Source organism: Lolium rigidum, chromosome 2, assembly GCF_022539505.1.
Source record: "Lolium rigidum isolate FL_2022 chromosome 2, APGP_CSIRO_Lrig_0.1, whole genome shotgun sequence".
NCBI classification, from domain to species: Eukaryota; Viridiplantae; Streptophyta; class Magnoliopsida; order Poales; family Poaceae; genus Lolium; species Lolium rigidum.
In genome coordinates this window covers 229,496,811-229,520,383 of record NC_061509.1, presented here as the reverse complement: position 1 = coordinate 229,520,383, position 23,573 = coordinate 229,496,811, and the positions used below count along the sequence as shown (strand labels likewise).

The 23,573-nt window shown below is 45.5% G+C and overlaps 1 protein-coding gene across 1 annotated transcript in view; it reads left to right on the top strand.

The window, feature by feature from the left end:
• The first annotated feature begins 372 nt into the window (after positions 1–372).
• LOC124690636 (L-type lectin-domain containing receptor kinase IX.1-like) overlaps positions 373–23,573 on the top strand; it is a 97,008-nt gene continuing 73,807 nt past the window's right edge. Inside the window, exons 1-2 of the mRNA XM_047223996.1 lie at positions 373–382; positions 477–1,184. Coding sequence (XP_047079952.1) covers positions 373–382; positions 477–1,184 — 718 coding nt within the window. The remainder of the gene's footprint in view (positions 383–476; positions 1,185–23,573) is intronic.

Here is a 23,573-nt window from a genome sequence, read left to right as displayed (position 1 = left end):
CCCCAATTAGGAAAATAAGTCATAAATTATACGAGAGAATTAGGAGAGAGATTTAGTCATGCACTTTCAAAGGGGTGGGCTGGGACGGCACGAAGGGCTGCCGAACGGGAGATCAAAGCGGTTGACGAGCAATTGGTGAGACGCAAAGATGAGAAAGACACAGGAGCTAGCGATCGTCTTCGTCTATTCCTATTTTCCCACAACCCTGTCTATTCCTTTATACCGTGTTAGCCCAGCAGTCGAGGCAGGAAGTTGGATCGATCGGTCACACGACTCACACCTCACGCACTCACGAACGAAAGATCACACGTTGACGAGCAGCCGCGCGCAAGGAGCTGACCGATCTGTCGCGCGGACCATGCTCACGCACTCATGCGGGAAGGTTGTAATGGTATTTGCTGCTGCATGTACTAGGCTACTACGTATATTGTATTTTTTTTCCAGCCCATAGTAAATCAATCTTCCGCCCTCACTAGCCTGGGCTCTAGGCGGCCGCCCATGGCTGCCATGGGTCAGGGCCGGCCCTGTCCTCATCTTCCACCTTTACACCAGCTGCTGCTTCTTCCTCTGCTACCACCAAGATGTAGCAAGAGCCGCTGCCACACCCTTCTCCTTCAGCTTCGACTTCTCCAACGGCTCCACCTACCGCTCACACGACCTCCTATTCGAGGGCAGCGCGAGCCTCAACGGCGGGCTGGTCGACCTCACCTGTAACAACTCGCCGGGCCAGTCCATGAGGAACTGCACGGGGCGCATGTCGTACAACCACCCGGTGCCATTCTACGACGCCGCCGCCCGCGAGGTGGCCAGCTTCTCCACGCGGTTCAGCTTCGAGATCAAGGCGTTCAGTAACCGCACCGGCGACGGCATGGCTTTTTTCCTCTCCAGCTACCCGTCCAAGTTGCCGCCGAGCTCCGCCGGGGGCAACCTCGGCCTCCATGCCGGCGACGGGATGAACGCCAAGGGCGCAGACCGGATCGTCGCCGTCGAGTTCGACACTTTCAGAAACCGATTATTTGACCCCTCACCCAATCACATTGGCATCGACATCAACACTGTCAAGGCCTCCGTTAACACCACAACATTGCCCAACTTCAGCCTCAACGGCTCCATGACGGCGACCATCACTTTCAACGGCACCACTCGCATGCTGCTGGCCTCTCTACACTTTGATGCCAATCCTTCTCTTCGTGGTGTTAACGGTATGCCGGGGACTTGGACGGGTAGCTATTGAGCAGCAGAACCCACGACCACCGTGGGGCATGAAGTGGCGCTTGCTGGAGTTCACATTCGGGCGGGCATCCTCGACGTCGCCGGCCAGCGGACCGTGTCTGCGCTCGTGCAGCGCATCTACTCCATGGACTTCATCAACGACAACGTGGGCTGCTTCGCCAACGGCGGCATCTTCCCCAAGAACGGCCGCGTCATCGAGTTCGGCAGCCACCGCGTCTACTTCGGCACTGTCCCTGTGCGCCAGCGCCTCTCGCCGGTGCTGGTGGCGCCGGATCCGCCAAGATGGCTATGTGCTGGCCGCGCCGCCGGTAGCGTGGAGGTGATGATGGCTGGCGCAGTTGACGCTGGAAGGAGGCTGTGGAAGAAGGTGCCGGTCGTGCGGCATCGACCCGTGCGGCCAAGCCACCGCTGGAGCGCGTCGCAGGCGCTGCGGGAACATCTTCCGCACCACCGGAGACACCACTCCAAGCGGAGATGAACGTGCTGGCGACGCCCATCGCGCAGAACATCGACCCGGCAACGGCTCAGGCGGAGCTGGAGGCAACGCGCAAGAAGTTGCTGGTGAACAGCGCCGGCATCGTTCGGGCGCAGCGCGAGCTGAACCTAACCCTACGTGAGTATAACGCTGCCCATGGCTTTGCTTCTGTTAGCGCTCATGCTGCTAGGATGCCGGAAAACCGGCTTAAGGCTCGCAATCTAGATCAGGATTTGCGTAAGGAGATTCTTGCCGGCAAAAGTACCTCTGCATCTGTGAGCATCGTAGAGAAACCTAAGTACAGTAGCCCGGATAAAACCATAAAAGCTGCTAAGGCTGCAGTAGAGCTGTGCGAGTCGCTCTCCGAAGAGGCTTTAGCAAAACAGCAAGAGCGTGTTAGAGATTTGCTTGAAACTATTGAGCAGCAGAATGCTGAGCAGCTTGCTAAGTTGAACAAAGCTGTGGCTTCAAAATCCGCGCGTTCAACAAAGAATGCCGGAAGCAAGTCCCATGGGCAGGCATCGTCCCCCCATCCGGACAGAAGAAGAGAAAAAGAAATGAATGCGCAGCAGATGACTGTGTATGATCCGGTTCTTGCCGGAAAGCAACAAGCCGGGCAACATGATGCCGGTAGAAAAAGCCAAGGGCCAGATCAATGCTACGCCAGAAGAGGCTATGCCGGAAACAATCATGCCGGTAGACACGAAACCGGGCAAAATTATCGAGCTGCAAGGGCAGCGTACGAAGAGGAGGAAATACTTCCCCAAAGGTACCGGCAGGCAAGGGCCGCGGTACCAGAACGATACGATGAAGCTGATTCGACAAGACTCACAGCACACCGGAACCCATTGGGAGAACGCTTGGGAGAAAGGCACCTGCCAGAACGGGATGCGAGGCACCGTCTGGACAGAGTGTACTTGTCAGAAATAATCGAGGCAGAAGGTCCTCCGGGTCCAAAATGCTTTGGTCCAAGGATCATGAAAGAGGAACTGATGTCTACGGGAGCTTCTATTCTTGTAGACAGTGTTGGGCCTCCAAGAGCAGAGGTTTGTAGAACAGCAGCAAGTTTTCCCTTAAGTGGATCACCCAAGGTTTATCGAACTCAGGGAGGAAGAGGTCAAAGATATCCCTCTCATGCAACCCTGCAACCACAAAGCAAGAAGTCTCTTGTGTCCCCAACACACCTAATAGGTGCACTAGTTCGGCGAAGAGATAGTGAAATACAGGTGGTATAAATAAGTATGAGCAGTAGCAACGGTGCCGGAAAATGTGCTTTGCCCGGGACGAGTAAACAAGCAGTAGTAACGCAGCAGTAGTAACGCAGATAAAACAAGTAAACAAGCAGCGATAGCGATATTTAGGAACAAGGCCTAGGGATTAGACTTTCACTAGTGGACACTCTCAACATTGATCACATAACAGAATAGATAAATGCATACTCTACACTCTTTTGTTGGATGATGAACACATTGCGTAGGATTACACGAACCCTCAATGCCGGAGTTAACAAGCTCCACAATTCAATGTTCATATTTAAATAACCTTAGAGTGCAAGAAAGATCAACACGACTAAACCAAGTACTAACACAAGCATGCACACTCGTCACCTTCACACTATGTAGGAGGAATAGATCACATCAATACTATCATAGCAATAGTTAACTTCACAATCTACAAGAGATCATGATCATAGCATACGCCAAGTACTAACACGGATGCACACACTGTCACCATTACACCGTGCAGGAGGAATAAAACTACTTTAATAACATTTCTAGAGTAGCACATAGATAAATTGTGATACAAAACACATTGCAATCATAAAGAGATATAAATAAGCACTTCACTACGCCATTCATAACAGGTGAGTAAGTATTCTGTGAAATATAGCCTAAGAGACCCACACGGTGCACACACTGTCACCTTTACACACGTGGGACAAGGAGTCTCCGGAGTCACATAAGTAAAACTCACTTGACTAGCATAGTGACATCTAGATTACAAGCATCATCATATGAATCTCAATCATGTAAGGCAGCTCATGAGATTATTGTATTGAAGTACATAGGAGAGAGATGAACCACATAGCTACCGGTACAGCCCCGAGCCTCGATGGAGAACTACTCCCTCCTCATGGGAGCAGCGAGCTGTGATGAAGATGGCGGTGGAGATGGCAGCGGTGTCGATGGAGAAGCCTTCCGGGGCACTTCCCCGCTCCGGCAGGTGCTTGGAACAGAGACTCCTGTCCCCCGGATCTTGGCTTCGCGATGGCGGCGGCTCCGGAAGGTTTACGTGGGTTTCGTCCTTCGTAATAGGGTTTTCGCGACGGAGGCTTTAAATAGGCGGAAGGGCAGCCTCGGAGGGGGCCTGGGGCCACCACACCATAGGGCGGCGCGGCCCCCCCTCTGGCCGCGCCAGGGTGTGGTGTGGGACCCCCAGGGCTTCCCTCTGGCGGCTCTCGGGTGTTCTGGATGGTTCCGGGAAAAATAGGAACCTGGGTCTTGATTTCGTCCGATTCCGAGAATATTTCCTTACTAGGATTTTTGAAACCAAAAACAGCAGAAAACGAGAACTGGCACTTCGGCATCTTGTTAATAGGTTAGTTCCGGAAAATGCACAAATATGACATAAAGTGTGCATAAAACATGTAGATAACATCAATAATGTGGCATGGAACATAAGAAATTATCGATACGTCGGAGACGTATCAGCATCCCCAAGCTTAGTTACGCTCGTCCCGAGCGAGTAAAACGATAACAAAGATAATTTCGAAGTGACATGCCATCATAACCTTGATCATACTATTTGTAAACATATGTAATGAATGCAGCGATCAAAACAATGGTAATGACATGAGTAAACAAGTGAATCATAAAGCAAAGACTTTTCATGAATAGTACTTCAAGACAAGCATCAATAAGTCTTGCATAAGAGTTAACTCATAAAGCAATAAATCAAAGTAAAGGTATTGAAGCAACACAAAGGAAGATTAAGTTTCAGCGGTTGCTTTCAACTTATAACATGTATATCTCATGGATAATTGTCAACATAGAGTAATATAACAAGTACAATATGCAAGTATGTAGGAATCAATGCACAGTTCACACAAGTGTTTGCTTCTTGAGGTGGAGAGAGATAGGTGAACTGACTCAACATAAAAGTAAAAAGAATGGTCCTTCAAAGAGGAAAGCATCGATTGCTATATTTGTGCTAGAGCTTTTATTTTGAAAACATGAAACAATTTTGTCAACGGTAGTAATAAAGCATATGAGTTATGTAAATTATATCTTACAAGTTGCAAGCCTCATGCATAGTATACTAATAGTGCCCGCACCTTGTCCTAATTAGCTTGGACTACCGGATCTTTGCAATGCACATGTTTTAACCAAGTTTCACAATGGGGTACCTCCATGCCGCCTGTACAAAGGTCTAAGGAGAAAGCTCGCATTTTGGATTTCTCGCTTTTGATTATTCTCAACTTAGACATCCATACCGTCACAACATGGACAACAAATAATGGACTCCTCTTAAATGCATAAGCATGTGACAACAATTATTATTCTCATATGAGATTGAGGATATATGTCCAAAACTGAAACTTCCACCATGATTCATGGCTTTAGTTAGCGGCCCAATGTTCTTCTCTAACAATATGCATGCTCCAACCATTAAGGTGGTAGATCTCTCTTACTTCAGACAAGACGGACATGCATAGCAACTCACATGATATTCAACAAAGAATAGTTGATGGCGTCCCCAGAAGCATGGTTATCGCACAACAAGCAACTTAATAAGAGATAAAGTGCATAAGTACATCTTCAATACCACAATAGTTTTTAAGCTATTTGTCCCATGAGCTATATATTGCAAAGGGGAATGATGGAATTTTAAAGGTAGCACTCAAGCAATTTACTTTGGAATGGCGGATAAATACCATGTAGTAGGTAGGTATGGTGAACACAAATGGCATAGTGGTTGGCTCAAGGATTTGGGATGCATGAGAAGTATTCCCTCTCGATACAAGGTTTACGCTAGCAAGGTTATTTGAAACAAACACAAGGATGAACGGTACAGCAAAACTCACATAAAAGACATATCGTAAACATTATAAGACTCTACACCGTCTTCCTTGTTGTTCAAAACTCAATACTAGATATTATCTAGACTCTAGAGAAACCAAATATGCAAACCAAATTAGCAAGCTCTAAGTGTTTCTTCATTAATGGGTGCAAAGTATATGATGCAAGATCTTAAACATGAGCACAACAATTGCCAAGTATCAAATTATTCAAGACATTTTAGAGTTACTACATGTAGCATTTTCCGTTTCCAACCATATAAAAATGAACGAAGCGAGTTTTAACCTTCGCCATGAACACTAAAAGATAAAGCGAAGAACACATGTGTTCATATGAACCAGCGGAGCGTGTCTCTCTCCCACACAAGCATTTATTCAAACAAAAACAAAAACAAAAACAAACGAGACGCTCCAAGCAAAGTGCATAAGATGTGACGGAATAAAAATATAGTTTCAGGGGAGGAACCTGATAATGTTGTCGATGAAGAAGGGGATGCCTTGGGCATCCCCAAGCTTAGACGCTTGCGTCTTCTTAGAATATGCAGGGGTGAACCACCGGGGCATCCCCAAGCTTAGAGCTTTCACTCTCCTTGATCATATTGCATCATACTCCTCTCTTGATCCTTGAAAACTTCCTCCACACCAAACTCGAAACAACTCATTAGAGGGTTAGTGAATAATAAAAATTCACATGTTCAGAGGTGACACAATCATTCTTAACACTTCCGGACATTGCATAAAGCTACTGGACATTAATGGATTAAAGAAATTCATCCAACATAGCAAAAGAGGCAATGCGAAACAAAAGGCAGAATCTGTCAAAACAGAACAGTCCGTAAAGATGGATTTTATTAGGCCACCAGACTTGCTCAAATGAAAATGCCCAAATTGAATGAAAGTTGCGTAGATATCTGAGGATCACTCACGTAAAATGGCTTAATTTTCTGAGTTACCGACAGAGAATTAGACCCAGATTCGTGACAGCAAAGAAATCTGGAACTGCGCAGTAATCCAAATCTAGTACTTACTTTACTATCAAAGACTTTACTTGGCACAACAAAACACAAAACTAAGATAAGGAGAGGTTGCTACAGTATTAAACAACTTCCAAGACTCAAATATAAAACAAAAATACTGTAATAAAATAAACACATGGGTTATCTCCCAAGAAGTTCTTTCTTTATAGCCATTAAGATGGGCTCAGGAGTTTTAATGATGCACTCGCAAGAAATAGTAGTTGAAGCAAAAGAGAGCATCAAGAGGCAAATTCAAAACAAATTTAAGTCTAACATGCTTCCTATGCATAGGAATCTTGTAAATAAACAAGTCCATGAAGAGCAAAGTAACAAGCATAGGAAGATAAAACAAGTGTAGCTTCAAAAATTTCAGCACATAGAGAGGCATTTTAGTAACATGAAAACTTCTACAACCATATTTTCCTCTCTCATAATAACTTTCAGTAGCATCATGAGAAAACTCAACAATATAACTATCACATAAAGCATTCTTATCATGAGTCTCATGCATAAAATTATTACTCTCCACATAAGCATAATCAATTTTATTAGTAATAGTGGGAGCAAATTCAACAAAGTAGCTATCATTATTATTCTCATCATCAAATATAGGAGGCATATTGTAATCATAATCAAATTTATCCTCCATAACAGGCGGTAACAAAAGACTACTATCATTATAATCATCATAAATAGGAGGCAAAGTATCATCAAAGAAAATTTTCTCCTCAATGCTTGGGGGACTAAAAATATCATGAAAACCAGCTTCCCCAAGCTTAGAACTTTCTATATCATTATCAACAATGGTGTTCAAAGCGTTCATACTAATATTACTACTAGCATGCAAATAAGATTTCATAGGTTTTTTAATTTTCGCATCAAACAATCCATGTTTTAAATCAGGAAATAGAATAAGAAGCTCATTGTTGTCCATTATGCCAAACTAGTGTAAACAAGAAACAAAAAGATGCAATTACAGGATCTAAAGGAAATAGCTTCGAGCACAAACACAATGGCGCCATAAAAGTACTGTTACCTGGAACAGGAGTATGAGTGCCTTTTTACCTTTCCTCCCCGGCAACGGCGCCAGAAAAGTGCTTGATGTCTACGGGAGCTTCTATTCTTGTAGACAGTGTTGGGCCTCCAAGAGCAGAGGTTTGTAGAACAGCATCAAGTTTTCCCTTAAGTGGATCACCCAAGGTTTATCGAACTCAGGGAGGAAGAGGTCAAAGATATCCCTCTCATGCAACCCTGCAACCACAAAGCAAGAAGTCTCTTGTGTCCCCAACACACCTAATAGGTGCACTAGTTCGGCGAAGAGATAGTGAAATACAGGTGGTATAAATAAGTATGAGCAGTAGCAACGGTGCCAGAAAATGTGCTTTGCCCAGGACAGTAAACAAGCAGTAGTAACGCAGCAGTAGTAACGCAGTAAAACAGTAAACAAGCAGTGATAGCAGTATTTAGGAACAGGGCCTAGGGATTAGACTTTCACTAGTGGACACTCTCAACATTGATCACATAACAGAATAGATAAATGCATACTCTACACTCTTTTGTTGGATGATGAACACATTGCGTAGGATTACACGAACCCTCAATGCCGGAGTTAATAAGCTCCACAATTCATTGTTCATATTTAAATAACCTTAGAGTGCAAGAAAGATCAACACGACTAAACCAAGTACTAACACAGCATGCACATTGTCACCTTCACACTATGTAGGAGGAATAGATCACATCAATACTATCATAGCAATAGTTAACTTCACAATCTACAAGAGATCATGATCATAGCATACGCCAAGTACTAACACGGATGCACACACTTGTCACCATTACACCGTGCGGGAGGAATAAAACTACTTTAATAACATTGCTAGAGTAGCACATAGATAAATTGTGATACAAAACACATTGCAATCATAAAGAGATATAAATAAGCACTTCACTACACCATTCATAACGAGTGAGTAAGTATTCTGTGAAATATAGCCTAAGAGACCCACACGGTGCACACACTCGTCACCTTTACACACGTGGGACAAGGAGTCTCCGGAGATCACATAAGTAAAACTCACTTGACTAGCATAGTGACATCTAGATTACAAGCATCATCATATGAATCTCAATCATGTAAGGCAGCTCATGAGATTATTGTATTGAAGTACATAGGAGAGAGATGAACCACATAGATACCGGTACAGCCCCGAGCCTCGATGGAGAACTACTCCCTCCTCATGGGAGCAGCAGCGGTGATGAAGATGGCGGTGGAGATGGCAGCGGTGTCGATGGAGAAGCCTTCCGGGGGCACTTCCCTGCTCCGGCAGGGTGCCGGAACAGAGACTCCTGTCCCCCAGATCTTGGCTTCACGATGGCGGCGGCTCTGGAAGGTTTCTGTGGGTTTCGTCCTTCGTAATAGGGTTTTCGCGATGGAGGCTTTAAATAGGCGGAAGGGCAGCCTCGGAGGGGGCCTGGGGCCACCACACCATAGGGCGGCACGGCCCCCCCTCTGGCCGCGCCAGGGTGTGGTGTGGGACCCCCAGGGCTTCCCTCTGGCGGCTCTCGGGTGTTCTGGATGGTTCCGGGAAAAATAGGAACCTGGGTCTTGATTTCGTCCGATTCCGAGAATATTTCCTTACTAGGATTTCTGAAACCAAAAACAGCGAGAAAACAGGAACCGGCACTTCGGCATCTTGTTAATAGGTTAGTTCCAGAAAATGCACGAATATGACATAAAGTGTGCATAAAACATGTAGATAACATCAATAATGTGGCATGGAACATAAGAAATTATCGATACGTCGGAGACGTATCAGGAACCACGAGTTCGCAACTTCCAGTTGCCCCGTGACACGAAAACATATGATGGCACCACTAAGCCGGAAGACTGGCTCGCGGATTACGTGACCGCGGTATACGTCGCTGGTGGCGGAGGAAGTGTAACTGGAGGAGGAAACCGGCGTTGGGCCGTGAGAATTGTACCATCGTTCTTGGTGGGACCGGCAAGAATCTGGCTGAACAACTTGCCGGCAGGAAGCATAAATGGTTGGTTGGACTTTGAGGAAGCTTTCGTGAGTAATTTCACTAGCACATACTGGAGGCCCAACAGGCCTCAGCAGCTCGCTTTGTGCGTGCAGTGCCCACAAGAAACAGACCGGGATTACCTGGCCCGGTGGAACTCCACGAGAAACTCCTGCGAAGGGGTGATAGAGGCACAAGCCATAGCTTGGTTTTGCAATGGATTCCGTAGAGGTTCGCCGTTGTGGCAAAAGCTGCAGCGGAACATGCCGGTAACTCTGGCAGAGATGATACGTGTGGCAGATAACTACGCATTAGGAGACCCATTGCAACCGGCGGTACAAGCTGAGCCGGAACAATCAAACCCACCTCAGCAGCAATACCGAGATAACCGGAACAACAAGAGAAGGGAAGAATTCCCGGATAGAAGGTACGGACCGCAGCAAGTTGCTGCTGTGCAAGATAACTCTGATGCCAGCGGCAGCCAGAGGCAGAAAACCGGATCGCAGCCATGGGCGGGTCCTAAAAAGCAATGGGTTGAAAAGAAACCCTAGGGCCAGAAAAAGAATTGGCAGGAACCTGGGAAATACACCATGGAGGTCGCAATGGATCAACCTTGCCGGTGGCACACTCCGAATCCGGCTCATCCGTCGAATCATTTGACGAAGGACTGTTCTTGGACCAAGTACCTGATGCTCAAGGGAGCAGTAAAAGATGCGCAGGCACAAGGGTGCTCCACAATGTTACCACCATCACAAGATATGCTGCATCAGCATCAACTACCACCACCACCGCCGCTTACCGGAGCAAACGCTCTACCGGTACAGCCTCAGCCAAACCGGCAGCAGCACCAGCAAGTTCATCGGGTGGGAGAAGGCAATGGCCAACCACCTCCACCAGCACCTTTGGGCCAGAACATTTATCAAGATCCGTATGTGTGCTGTGGTGTGTTCGTCACTGAGCCAACCGATAGGCAGAGCCTACGTCGCCGTTCCATGGAAGTGAACGCTATGATGCCAGCAGTACCAAAGTACATGCTGTGGTCAGATCAAGAGATCTCCTGGTCGTTCAAGGATCACCCCAAGATAATGCCTAATCCGGGTGGTTATGCTCTTGTGGTAGACCCAATCATGCATGGGCCAACCACTCGAGTCAAGTTCAGCAAGGTGCTGATAGACAATGGAACAGCATAAACATCATGTACCGGCACACCATGAATACGCTGGGCATAACAGAAAACATGCTACAGCCAACTCGTACAACTTTCCACAGAATCGTTCCGGGCTTGTCCTGCGCGCCGGTAGGAAAAGTCCGGGTGGATGTTCGTTTGGAGGACGTGACAATTGCCGGGTTGAAAACATTGAGTTTGAGGTGGTGGACCTTGATAGTCCTTACCATGCGTTGCTGGGGAGACCGGCATTGGCAGCTTTCATGGCCTCGACTCACAGGGCCTATCTCAAGATGAAGATGCCGGCACCTCGTGGACCCTTAACTGTGGTGGGAAACTAAAATATTTCGCTGGAAACTGCTTCCGCCGGATCAAACCTGGCAGAGTCGCTGGTGATTGCAGAGGAAAAGAGGAGGATGCAAACTGCGGTAGCGCCGGCTCAGTCTTCACAGTTGAGCTTAGCGGCAATGAGTGCAAGCTTGAGTGCACCGGCGTTCAAGCCGACAAAAGAAACAAAGGACATCGTGCTGGATCCGGCTTACCCTGAGCGCACCGTTCGTATCGGTGCCGGCCTCAGTGAGGCATAGGAAAGCGCGCTCGTCAGCTTCCTCCATGAGAATCGGAATATCTTCGCCTGGTCTACTGATGACTTGGTAGGTGTTCCGAGGGAGCTGGCTGAGCACTCTTTGAATGTCCGGAAAGATGCGAAGCCGGTGCGACAACCTTTACGCCGGTTTGCTGAGGATAGGAGGAAAATCATTGGAGAAGAAGTGACAAAGTTGTTGGTTGCCGGTTTCATCGTGGAAGTGCTACATACTGAGTGGCTAGCCAATCCGGTGCTGGTCGAAAACAAGAAAGAAGAGAACCTCGAAGCAAAGGTTCCAAAGGTGTGGCGCATGTGCATCGACTACACCAACCTGAACAAGGCTTGCCCAAAAGATCCTTTCCCCTTACCCCGGATCGATCAGGTGATTGATTCCACTGCTGGGTGTGAGTTGTTGTCTTTCCTAGATGCTTATTCCGGTTTCCATCAAATCCCCCTGAAAAAGGAAGATCAAATAAGAACTGCGTTCATTACCCCGCACGGGGCTTATTGCTATGTCACTATGCCTTTTGGTTTGCGCAACGCTGGTGCAACGTACCCGCGCTGTATGCAAAAATGCTTGTTTGATCAAATTGGAAAAAATGTGCAAGTCTATGTGGATGATGTCGTGATAAAAACCAAGGTAAAAGATACCTTAATCGACGATATCCGGCAAACATTCGATAACTTAAGAAGGTTCCGGATGAAACTCAATCCGGCAAAATGCACTTTCGGTGTCCCCGCCGGTAAGCTACTTGGCTTCCTTGTATCAAGCCGGGGCATTGAGGTGAATCCGGTAAAGATCAGGGCAATAGAAAGAATGACCATACCGCACGATCTCAAGGACGTGCAGAAGTTTACCGGAAGCTTGGCATCGCTAAGCCGGTTCATGAGCAGGTTGGGAGAAAAAGCTCTGCCCCTCTACGCTTTGATGAAAAAATCCGACACGTTCGTATGGACCCCTCAGGCAGATGCGGCGTTTAAAGAGCTAAAAACAATGCTAGCCACTGCACCAATACTGGCTTCGCCTTTGGAAAGAGAACCCATGTTGTTGTACATAGCAGCAACCAACTGGGTGGTAAGTCTTGTTGTGGTAGTAGAAAGAGAAGAGGAAGGAAAAACCGTCCAGTGGCCGGTATACTACCTGAGCGAGGTGCTCTCCCTCTCAAAACAAAACTACGCGCACTTCCAGAAAATGACCTATGACGTGTTCATGGCCGCCACAAAGCTTAAGCATTACTTTGAGGAGCACCCCATGAAAGTAGTGAGTGAAGCACCCATTTCTGATATCATGTGCAACAAAGATGCTAGCGGTAGGATTGCAAAATGGGCAATCCAGATATCACCATACGTACCGGTATATGAAAGAAGAGATGCCATAAAATCGCAAGCTTTGGCTGATTTCTTGGTCGATTGGGCGGAAATGCAATACAAGCCACCGGAACACAAGCTAGAATACTGGAAGATGCACTTTGACTGATCCAAACTCAAAGGGGGTCTAGGTGCCGGTGTGGTACTTACCTCGCCTAAGGGAGATCATCTCCGATATGTTTTGCAAGTGAATTTCAGGGCATCAAACAATGTCGCTGAATACGAGGCTTTGATCCATGGGCTTAAGGTCGCAAAAGAAATCGGTGCACACCGGATCATTTGCTACGGAGATTCAGATCTTGTGGTGCAACAATGTTCCGGAGATTGGGACGCAAAAGATGCCAACATGGCTTCATACCGGTTTCACGTGCAAAAGATTGCCGGCTTCTTCGAAGGATGTGAGTTCCACCATGTGCCACGAGCGGAAAATGGAGCCGCGGATGCTTTGTCCAAGCTAGGCTCGTCTAGGCAAGAAATTCCTCCCGGAATAGCCTTGGCACACTTAAGGGTACCATCGATCAAACCGAGTCCGGAGTCAGAGTCCATCTTCGTACCGGAGTCACATGCTGTACCAATGGATATCGATGAAGGAAACCCGGGGACTGTTCCGGCAAACTCGGGGACTGTTCCGGCAAATTCGGGGACTGTTCCGGTAAACTCGGGGACTGCAGCGTCCATACTGGAGGAAGCAATGCTGGTGGATAGCATGGAGATAGACGTACCGGTATTCATGGTTCGAGAGACACCATCTTGGGTTAAACCTATTAAGGAATTCCTGATCAACGGCACCCTGCCGGTTGACGAAAATGAATCCAGAAGAATCCAGAGGAGGTCCAAGGCATACACCATCATCAATGGCGAGGTGTACAAGAGAAGTGTTACCGGTGTCCTTCAAAGATACGTGGAACCGGAAGAAGGAAAAGAAATGCTTGCGGAGATTCACCAAGGGGAATGTGGGCACCACGCTTCGTCAAGGGCGCTGGTGGCAAAAGTGTTCCGGCATGGGTTCTATTGGCCCACTGCTTTGGAAAATGCTGAGGATTTGGTAAGAAAATGCAACGGGTGCCAGAGGTACGCCAAGCAAAACCATACCCCAGCATCCGGTTTAAAAACCATACCATTAACTTGGCCGTTTGATGTTTGGTGCCTTGACATGGTTGGCCCATTCAAAACTGCAAGGAGCAGCATGACCCACATTCTAGTGATGGTGGATAAGTTCACTAAATAGCTTGAGGTGAAGCCCATCGCAAAGTGTGATGGGCATACAGCTGTAAAGTTCTTGAAAGATGTTATCTTGCGGTATGGCTACCCTCATAGCATTATCACAAACAATGGCTCAAACTTTGCTCAAGGTGAGTTCAAAAGATTTTGCGAGGATAACAATATCCAGTTGGATTTGTGTTCAGTGGCACACCCACAAGGCAATGGCCAAGTTGAAAGAACAAATGCTTTGGTACTTTCCGGTATCAAACCAAGACTCATCGAGGCGGTGGAAAAGTCACCGGGATGTTGGCTCGATGAGCTACCATCAGTGCTGTGGAGCATAAGAACAACTCCAAACCGGTCTACCGGATACACTCCATTCTTTATGGTTTACTGAGCAGAAGCGGTCATACCAACCGACATTCTCCACGACTCACCAAGGGTGCAACTCTATACCGAAGAAGAGGTAAAAGAGGCCCGAGAAAACGATGTGGACTTACTAGAAGAGGCAAGAGAATTGGCATTGGCAAGAACAACCATTTACCAGCAAAACCTCAGACGCTATCACAGCCGGAAGGTTAACCCGAGGGTGTTCCGGGAAGGAGATCTGGTGTTGCGCCTAGTGCAGCGCACTGAAGGCCGGCATAAGCTTTCACCCCCATGGGAGGGACCTTTCATTGTGAGCAAGGCTCTCCACAATGACGCCTACTACCTAATTGATGCACAGGAATGGAAGAAAGGAAAGGCGGACAGGTCCGGAGAGGAGACCAAGCGTCCATGGAGCATAGCTTTGTTGCGTCCTTTCTACTCATGAAGTTGTGGTGTAAGAAGTTCCTTTTTGTACCTTATTTGCTATAAATAAAAGATGTCGGGACCTCGAATGAGTCTCGGGGACTACCCCTACTAAAGTTGCATGCAATATGTTTATTTTTTCAGTTTACCGGTTGCTTATTGAACATTTTTTCTTTCCAGTTTAGTAACGTGCTAAACCTACCGTAGTCTTCGACTCTGCTGCTGTCCGCAACCCGGCTTCATGGCAAGCAAGATAAACCGGTAGGAATTAAGCACGTGAACCACGAAAAGAGAGAGTGGGAACGAACAATCTGGAAAAATTTAACTAACCCCGGTTGTACCAGTTTTTTGCGAAAATTTCGGATTATCTCTAAGTTCAAGAAAGTGCTTGCTTGGCGAAAGAACTTTGTGACTGATACGTCCCCGACGTATCCATAATTTCTGTCGTTCCATGCTTGTTTTATGACAATACTTACATGTTTTGCTTGCACTTTATGATGATTTCATGCATTTTCCGGAACTAACCTATTAACAAGATGCCACAGTGCCGTTCTCGTTTTCTGCTGTTTTTGGTTCCAGAAAGGCTGTTCGGGCAATATTCACGGAATTCGACGAAATGAAGACCAAACCTCCTATTTTTCCCGGAAGCGTCCAGAACACCGAAGAAGAGTCGGAGAGGGGCCAGAGGGCCACCACACCATAGGGTGGCGCGGCCTAGCCTGGGCCCGCGCCGGCCTGTGGTGTGGCGCCCCGAGTGCCCCCTGCGCCGCCTCTTCGCCTATAAAATCCCTTTCGACCTAAAAACACCGTAACTCTTGACGAAACTCCAGAAAGACTCCAGGGGCGCCGCCACCATCACGAAACTCCAATTCGGGGGACAGAAGTCTCTGTCCCAGCACCCTGCCGGGACGGGGAAGTGCCCCCGGAAGCCATCTCCATCAACGCCACCGCCTCCATCATGCTCCGTGAGTAGTTCCCCCATGGACTACGGGTTCTAGCTGTAGCTAGTTGGTATTCTCTCCCCCATGTACTTCAATACAATGATCTCATGAGCTGCCTTACATGATTGAGATTCATCTGATGTAATCGGTGTTGTGTTTGTCGGGATCCGATGGATTGTTACGTTATGATTGTCTATCTACAAAGTTTATGAAGTTATTGTTGCTACAATCTTGTTATGCTTAATGCTTGTCACTAGGGCCCGAGTGGTATGATCTTAGATTTGAGCTCTATACTTATTGCTTAGATTGTATCTACAAGTTGTATGCACATGTCACTGTCCGGAACCAAAGGCCCCGAAGTGACGAAATCTGGACAACCGGAGGGGATGGCGGTGATGTGAGGGACACATGTTTTCACGGAGTGTTAATGCTTTGCTCCGGTACTCTATTAAAAGGAGTACCTTAATATCCAGTAGTTTCCCTTGAGGCCCGGCTGCCACTGGCTGGTAGGACAAAAGATGTTGTGCAAGTTTCTCATTGCGAGCACGTACGACTATTATTGGAAAACATGCCTACATGATTAATGATCTTGATATTCTGTCTTAATGCTATTTCAATCCTATCAATTGCCCGATCGTAATTTGTTCACCCAACACTTGTTATTGGAGAGTTACCACTAGTGTAGATAGCTGGGAACCCCGGTCCATATTTCATCATCATATACTCGTTCTACATGTCAACTGTTTTCCGGTGCCATTGCTCTCATATTACTATTACTGTCGCTGTGTTATCTGTTACTATTGCTCTCATACCACTCGCTACTTTCACATCACCCCCGTTGCTAGTGCTTTTCCAGGTGCAGCTGAATTGACAACTCAGTTGTTAAGGCTTATAAGTATTCTTTACCTCCCCTTGTGTCGAATCAATAAATTTGGGTTTTACTTCCCTCGAAGACTGTTGCGATCCCCTATACTTGTGGGTCATCAAGACTATTTTCTGGCGCCGTTGCCGGGGAGGCATAGCTCTACTCATAAGTTCACCTGGGGAGTACACTCTACCTCTCTCGCTGTTTTTGTTTTACTTTATTTTGTTTTCCTTAGTCTACTTTTGTCTAGTTTATTTGTGCTTAGTTTATTTCTGTCTAGTATTAGTTTGCTTAGTTTACTTTTGTCTAGTTTATTTCAGTTTTGTTTTAGTTTTCCTATATATCCAAAAATCCATAAAAATTTTGAAAAATCTAAAAATTAAAAACTGTTGTTATGGGAGAACCTACAACCTACTTGGAGCTTATAGAATGCTATAATAATTATAGAGAATCAAGAACTGGTAAAATAATGAGTGCTATGATAGAAAAATTGAATACAATTGTTAAAATCTTGCTTGAACGCCATGATATAAACTGTTGCTCTCAACGGGATACTAAACATCTTAAATTTCAATGTGGCTTTAGTGAGGAATTTTTTATTAAGAGCTATAATCGGAATTGCTATATTCATTATGGGTTCGAAGAGGTAGAACAATTTGTCTTATTTATGGGAGCCTCCGAGATAGAATCCTTCATGGTTGAGAATTATGAAACTTGTGTTGTTTGTAAGGGCCTTAAAGATTATGTCTCTACTATCCTTAATTCTTGCATAGAATGCTACAGTAGGAATCCTTATATCCTTGATTATAAAGAGAGACACATTAATGCACAAGAATGCACTCACAATTTGCGGGAACCGATGGAAGAAGAAATTGATGAACCTGAAAGCTCATTGGATGAAAAAGAGGAGGAAATTGATGAACCTGAATGCTCATTGGATGAAAAAGAAGAGGAGAGTGATGAACAAAAGGAGGAAGAATGGATTAGCTACCCATGCCAACCTTCTAATGAGAGTAACTCTTTATCTCTTACACTATTTGATTGTCCTCCATGCTTACCGGAAGAGGTTGAATGTTATGTTCCTGTGGATTCTCTTGAAATAGTACCTATGAGTAATACGTGTGAGAATGATTATGCTACTGTTATCTATGATAATCCATGCTACTTTGATAAATCTTATGATAATGCTTTGTTTGTGCCTGATGTCGAAATGCATGGTACTAAAGAATTTTGTTTGGCAAATGTCTATGATAAAGCTCTAGATGATGGTCCTATGTTACTTGATAATATTAATTGTACTACTAATGAAAATGGGATTGGAGAGTTCTTGACTTATTCTATGAGTCCCATATCTATTGAGATTGATCAACTACCTTGTTATATTATTAATAAAAGTAAGTTTGAAAGTTTTAATTCTACTATTCTTGAACTTGATAAAAAATTATGTGTTTGGAAATCATGAAAAGTATGCTGCATATGATAGCTATATTGTTGAGTTTGTTCATGAAGCTACTGAAAATTATTATGAGAGAGGAAAATATGGTTGTAGAAATTTTCATGGTACTAATACACCTCTCTATATGCTGAAATTTTTGAAGTTATTCTTGTTCTATCTTCTTATGCTTGTCACTTTGTTCTTAATGAATTTATTTGTGTACAAGATTCCTTTGCATAGGAATCATGTTAGGCTTAAATGTGTTTTGAATTTGCCTCTTGATGCTCTCTTTTGCTTCAAATACTATTTCTTGCGAGTGCATCATTAAAACTGCTGAGCCCATCTTAATGGCTATAAAGAAAGAACTTCTTGGGAGATAACCCATGTGTTATTTTGCTACAGTACTTTGTTTTATATTTGTGTCTTGGAAGTTGTTTACTACTGTATCAACCTCTCCTTATCTTAGTTTTGTGTTTTGTTGTGCCAAGTGAAGCCTCTAATCGAAGGTTGATACTAGATTTGGATTACTGCGCAGAAACAGATTTCTTTGCTGTCACGAATGTGGGTCTAATTCTCTGTAGGTAACTCGGAAAGTTATGCCAATTTACGTGAGTGATCCTCAGATATGTACGCAACTTTCATTAGTTTTGAGTTTTCTGATGTGAGCAACGGAAGTATTTTATTAAAATTCGTCTTTCTTGGCTGTTCTGTTTTGGCGGATTCTGTCTCTGTTTTTTGCATTGTCTCTTGTGGACTTTAAGCGAGGTTTTCTAGACGTAGAGGGCTGTAGCTAATGTTTTATTGAGTTCTTGCAATGTGCCACTACAGGACCAAGGTGGATTCAAATTTTTTGAGTACTAACCCCTCTAATGAAGTTTATGAGAAGTTTGGTGTGAAGGAAGTTTTCAAGGGTCAAGAGAGGAGGATGATATATGATCAAGAAGAGTGAAAAGTCTAAGCTTGGGGATGCCCCCGTGGTTCATCCCTGCATATTTCAAGAAGACTCAAGCGTCTAAGCTTGGGGATGCCCAAGGCATCCCCTTCTTCATCAACTTATCAGGTTCCTCCCCTGAAACTATATTTTTATTCGGTCACATCTTATGTGCTTTACTTGGAGCGTCTGTGTGTTTATTTTCGTTTTGTTTATGTTTGAATAAGATTGGATCCTAGCAATCCTTGTGTGGGAGAAATACACGCTCCGCTTTTTCATATGAACACTTGTTCTTCGTTTTACTTTTAATGTTCAATGAATAAAAGTTGGAAGCTACAATATTTATCTTTATTTGGTTGGGAAAAGAAAATGCCTCATATGTCTTAGATAATTTGACACTTGGCAATTGTTTTGAGCTCTCAAGTAGATCATGATTAAGTTTTTTTTTTCATGTAGTTTAAACCTATTGGTGGAGAACTACCGTAGAGCTTGTTGAAATTGGTTTGCATAATTGATCTCTCTTAAGGTCTAGATATTTTCTGGTAAAAGTGTTTGAGCAACAAGGAAGACAGTGTAGAGTATTATAATGCTTGCAATATGTTCTTATGTAAGTTTTGCTGTACTCGGTTCATACTTGTGTTTGCTTCAATTAGCCTTGCTAGCCTAAGCCTTGTATCGAGAGGGATTACTTCTCATGCATCCAAAATACTTGAGCCAACCACTATGCCATTTGTGTCCACCATACCTACCTACTATGTGGTATTTCCTGCCATTCCAAAGTAAATTGCTTGAGTGCTACCTTTAAACAATTCAAAATTTATTACCTCTGATTTGTGTCAATGTTTTATAGCTCATGAGGAAGTATGTGGTGTTTATCTTTCAATCTTGTTGGGCAACTTTCACCAATGGACTAGTGGCTTCATCCGCTTATCCAATAATTTTGCAAAAAGAGCTGGCAATGGGATTCCCGAGTCCCAAATTAATTAACCAAAATAGACACTCCTCCATGGTATGTGATTGTTGGACGGCACCCGAGGATTCGGTTAGCCATGGCTTGTGTAAGCAAAGGTTGGGGGAGTGTCATCATCATAATAAAACTAAAATAAAAGGGCACTCCTTCATGGTATGAGATTGTTGGCAGGCACCCGAGGATTCGGTTAGCCATGGTTTGTGAAAGAAAGGTTGGAAGGAGTGCCACCCAAAAATATAAATAATTCATGGGAGCCGCTCTTGAAGGTTTGTCTGGCAAGGGGGTTAGAGTGCCCACTACCATTCGTTGACAACAACAAACACCTCTCAAAACTTTACCTTTATGCTCTCTTTATGATTTCAAAACCAAAGCTCTAGCACAAATATAGCAATCAATGCTTCCCTCTGCGAAGGGCCATTCTTTTACTTTATGTTGAGTCAGTTTACCTATTTCCTTCCATCTTAGAAGCAAACACTTGTGTCAACTGTGCATTGATTCTTACATACTTGCTTATTTGCATTCATCATATTACTTTGTGTTGACCATTATCCATGAGATATACATGTTACAAGTTGAAAGCAACCGCTGAAACTTATATCTTCCTTTGTGTTGCTTCGATGCCTTTACTTTGAACTTATTGCTTTATGAGTTAACTCTTGCGCAAGACTTTTGATGCTTGTCTTGAAGGTATTATTCATGAAAAGTTTTGCTATATGTTATCTATTTGTTAGCAACTATAGATCATTGCCTTGAGTCACTTCATTCATCTCATATGCTTTGTAATAGTATGATCAAGGTTATGTAAGTAGCATGTCACTACAGAAATTATTCTTTTTATCGTTTACTCGCTCGGGACGAGCAGAACTAAGCTTGGGGATGCTGATACGTCCCCGACGTATCCATAATTTCTGTCGTTCCATGCTTGTTTTATGACAATACTTACATGTTTTGCTTGCACTTTATGATGATTTCATGCATTTTCCGGAACTAACCTATTAACAAGATGCCACGGTGCCGGTTCTCGTTTTCTGCCGTTTTTGGTTCCGGAAAGGCTGTTCGGGCAATATTCTCGGAATTCGACGAAACGAAGACCAAACCTCCTATTTTTCCCGGAAGCGTCCAGAACACCGAAGAAGAGTCGGAGAGGGGCTAGAGGGCCACCACACCATAGGGCGGCGCGGCCTGGCCTGGGCCCGCGCCGGCTCGTGGTGTGGCGCCCCGAGTGCCCCCTCGCGCCGCCTCTTCGCCTATAAAATCCCTTTCGACCTAAAAACACCGTAACTCTTGACGAAACTCCGAGAAAGACTCCGGGGCGCCGCCACCATCGCGAAACTCCAATTCGGGGGACAGAAGTCTCGTCCCGGCACCTCGCCGGGACGGGGAAGTGCCCCGGAAGCCATCTCCATCAACGCCACCGCCTCCATCATGCTCCGTGAGTAGTTCCCCCATGGACTACGGGTTCTAGCTGTAGCTAGTTGGTATTCTCTCCCCCATGTACTTCAATACAATGATCTCATGAGCTGCCTTACATGATTGAGATTCATCTGATGTAATCGGTGTTGTGTTTGTCGGGATCCGATGGATTGTTACGTTATGATTGTCTATCTACAAAGTTTATGAAGTTATTGTTGCTACAATCTTGTTATGCTTAATGCTTGTCACTAGGGCCCGAGTGGCATGATCTTAGATTTGAGATCTATACTTATTGCTTAGATTGTATCTACAAGTTGTATGCACATGTCACTGTCCGGAACCAAAGGCCCCGAAGTGACAGAAATCGGGACAACCGGAGGGGATGGCGGTGATGTGAGGGACACATGTTTTCACGGAGTGTTAATGCTTTGCTCCGGTACTCTATTAAAAGGAGTACCTTAATATCCAGTAGTTTCCCTTGAGGCCCGGCTGCCACCGGCTGGTAGAACAAAAGATGTTGTGCAAGTTTCTCATTGCGAGCACGTACGACTATTATTGGAAAACATGCCTACATGATTAATGATCTTGATATTCTGTCTTAATGCTATTTCAATCCTATCAATTGCCCGACTGTAATTTGTTCACCCAACACTTGTTATTGGAGAGTTACCACTAGTGTAGATAGCTGGGAACCCCGGTCCATATTTCATCATCATATACTCGTTCTACATGTCAACTGTTTCCTGGTGCCATTGCTCTCATATTACTATTACTGCTGCTGTGTTACTGTTACTATTGCTCTCATACCACTGCTACTTTCACATCACCCCTGTTGCTAGTGCTTTTCCAGGTGCAGCTGAATTGACAACTCAGTTGTTAAGGCTTATAAGTATTCTTTACCTCCCCTTGTGTCGAATCAATAAATTTGGGTTTTACTTCCCTCGAAGACTGTTGCGATCCCCTATACTTGTGGGTCATCAGTGACTCATACGCCAAAAAACCCAGAGAGGTAGGCAGAGGCAAAGCAAAAGAACCAAGTGTGCATCGGATTGGATGCGGAAACAATTCCAGAATCTTTGCAGTGCAAGATAAAAGCAGAACGATAAGCAAGATGCTAAGTTAATAGACAAACACAACTTAATAAGCTACCGGTGGAATATACCGGCAGATAATATGGTAGCACAGCCAAGAGAACGGCTAAGTTTTATATTACATCATGAACCCCGGCATACCGGGGTAGAATTTAATGAACATTGTTTTGTCAAGCATCAGATACAGCAAAGGCAAGATGATAGCACTTAAGCAGAAGGAGCTTCGGGAGGAGCGGCACCAGCCTCTGGAGCTTCCGGGGGCGCATCACCAGCTCCAGCATCTTCATCTTCCTCGTCTTCTCCTTCTTCTTCGTCACTGAGGTAGTCTTTGACGTCCGGAGGAGGGGGGATGAAGGTGCGGACCGAGGCGTACTCAGCGATCCGGTAGGCTCGATCCTGCCGCTTCGCGGTGAGGACAGGATCCATGTCGATCGGAGCGTTCTCGCGCACGCCAAGGAGGGCATCCAAGTCCAGGTCTTCGTACTAGGAGCAGGCGACGCGTAGCGCCGCATCCGCTCCGGCACGTGCCGCTGAGCATTGCCATTCGCGGATTCGCCGGCTGGCACCCTTCAGGCACTCAGAGTTAAGTGTTAGGTTGGCCGGCACCTCCTGCTCAGGCCACAGCACCTTGAAGAGGTGGATCGCCATGTCGGGCAGATCGGCAAGGTTCCGGTCCACCGCGCGCATGTGGGCGACCCGCGCAGAGAGGGCGACCAGATGGTCATAAGGATCACACGGCGCTTCCAGGTTCTTGTACTCCTGCTGAACCCGGCGCTCGGTCACCTTCTTCTGCGTGTGCAGCTGGGAATCCGGAAAGAGCCCTGCAAGACAAAGAGAGAAAAGATAAGGGCATGCTACCGGAAACATAAGCTTATAAGCAAAAAACTGGATAAGAAGATAAGACAAACTTACTGAGGGCAAGCGCGTCGGTTTGCATGACCAGTTGGTCATACTCCTTCTGCTCCCCCTCCAAGTGCGCGGCATGAT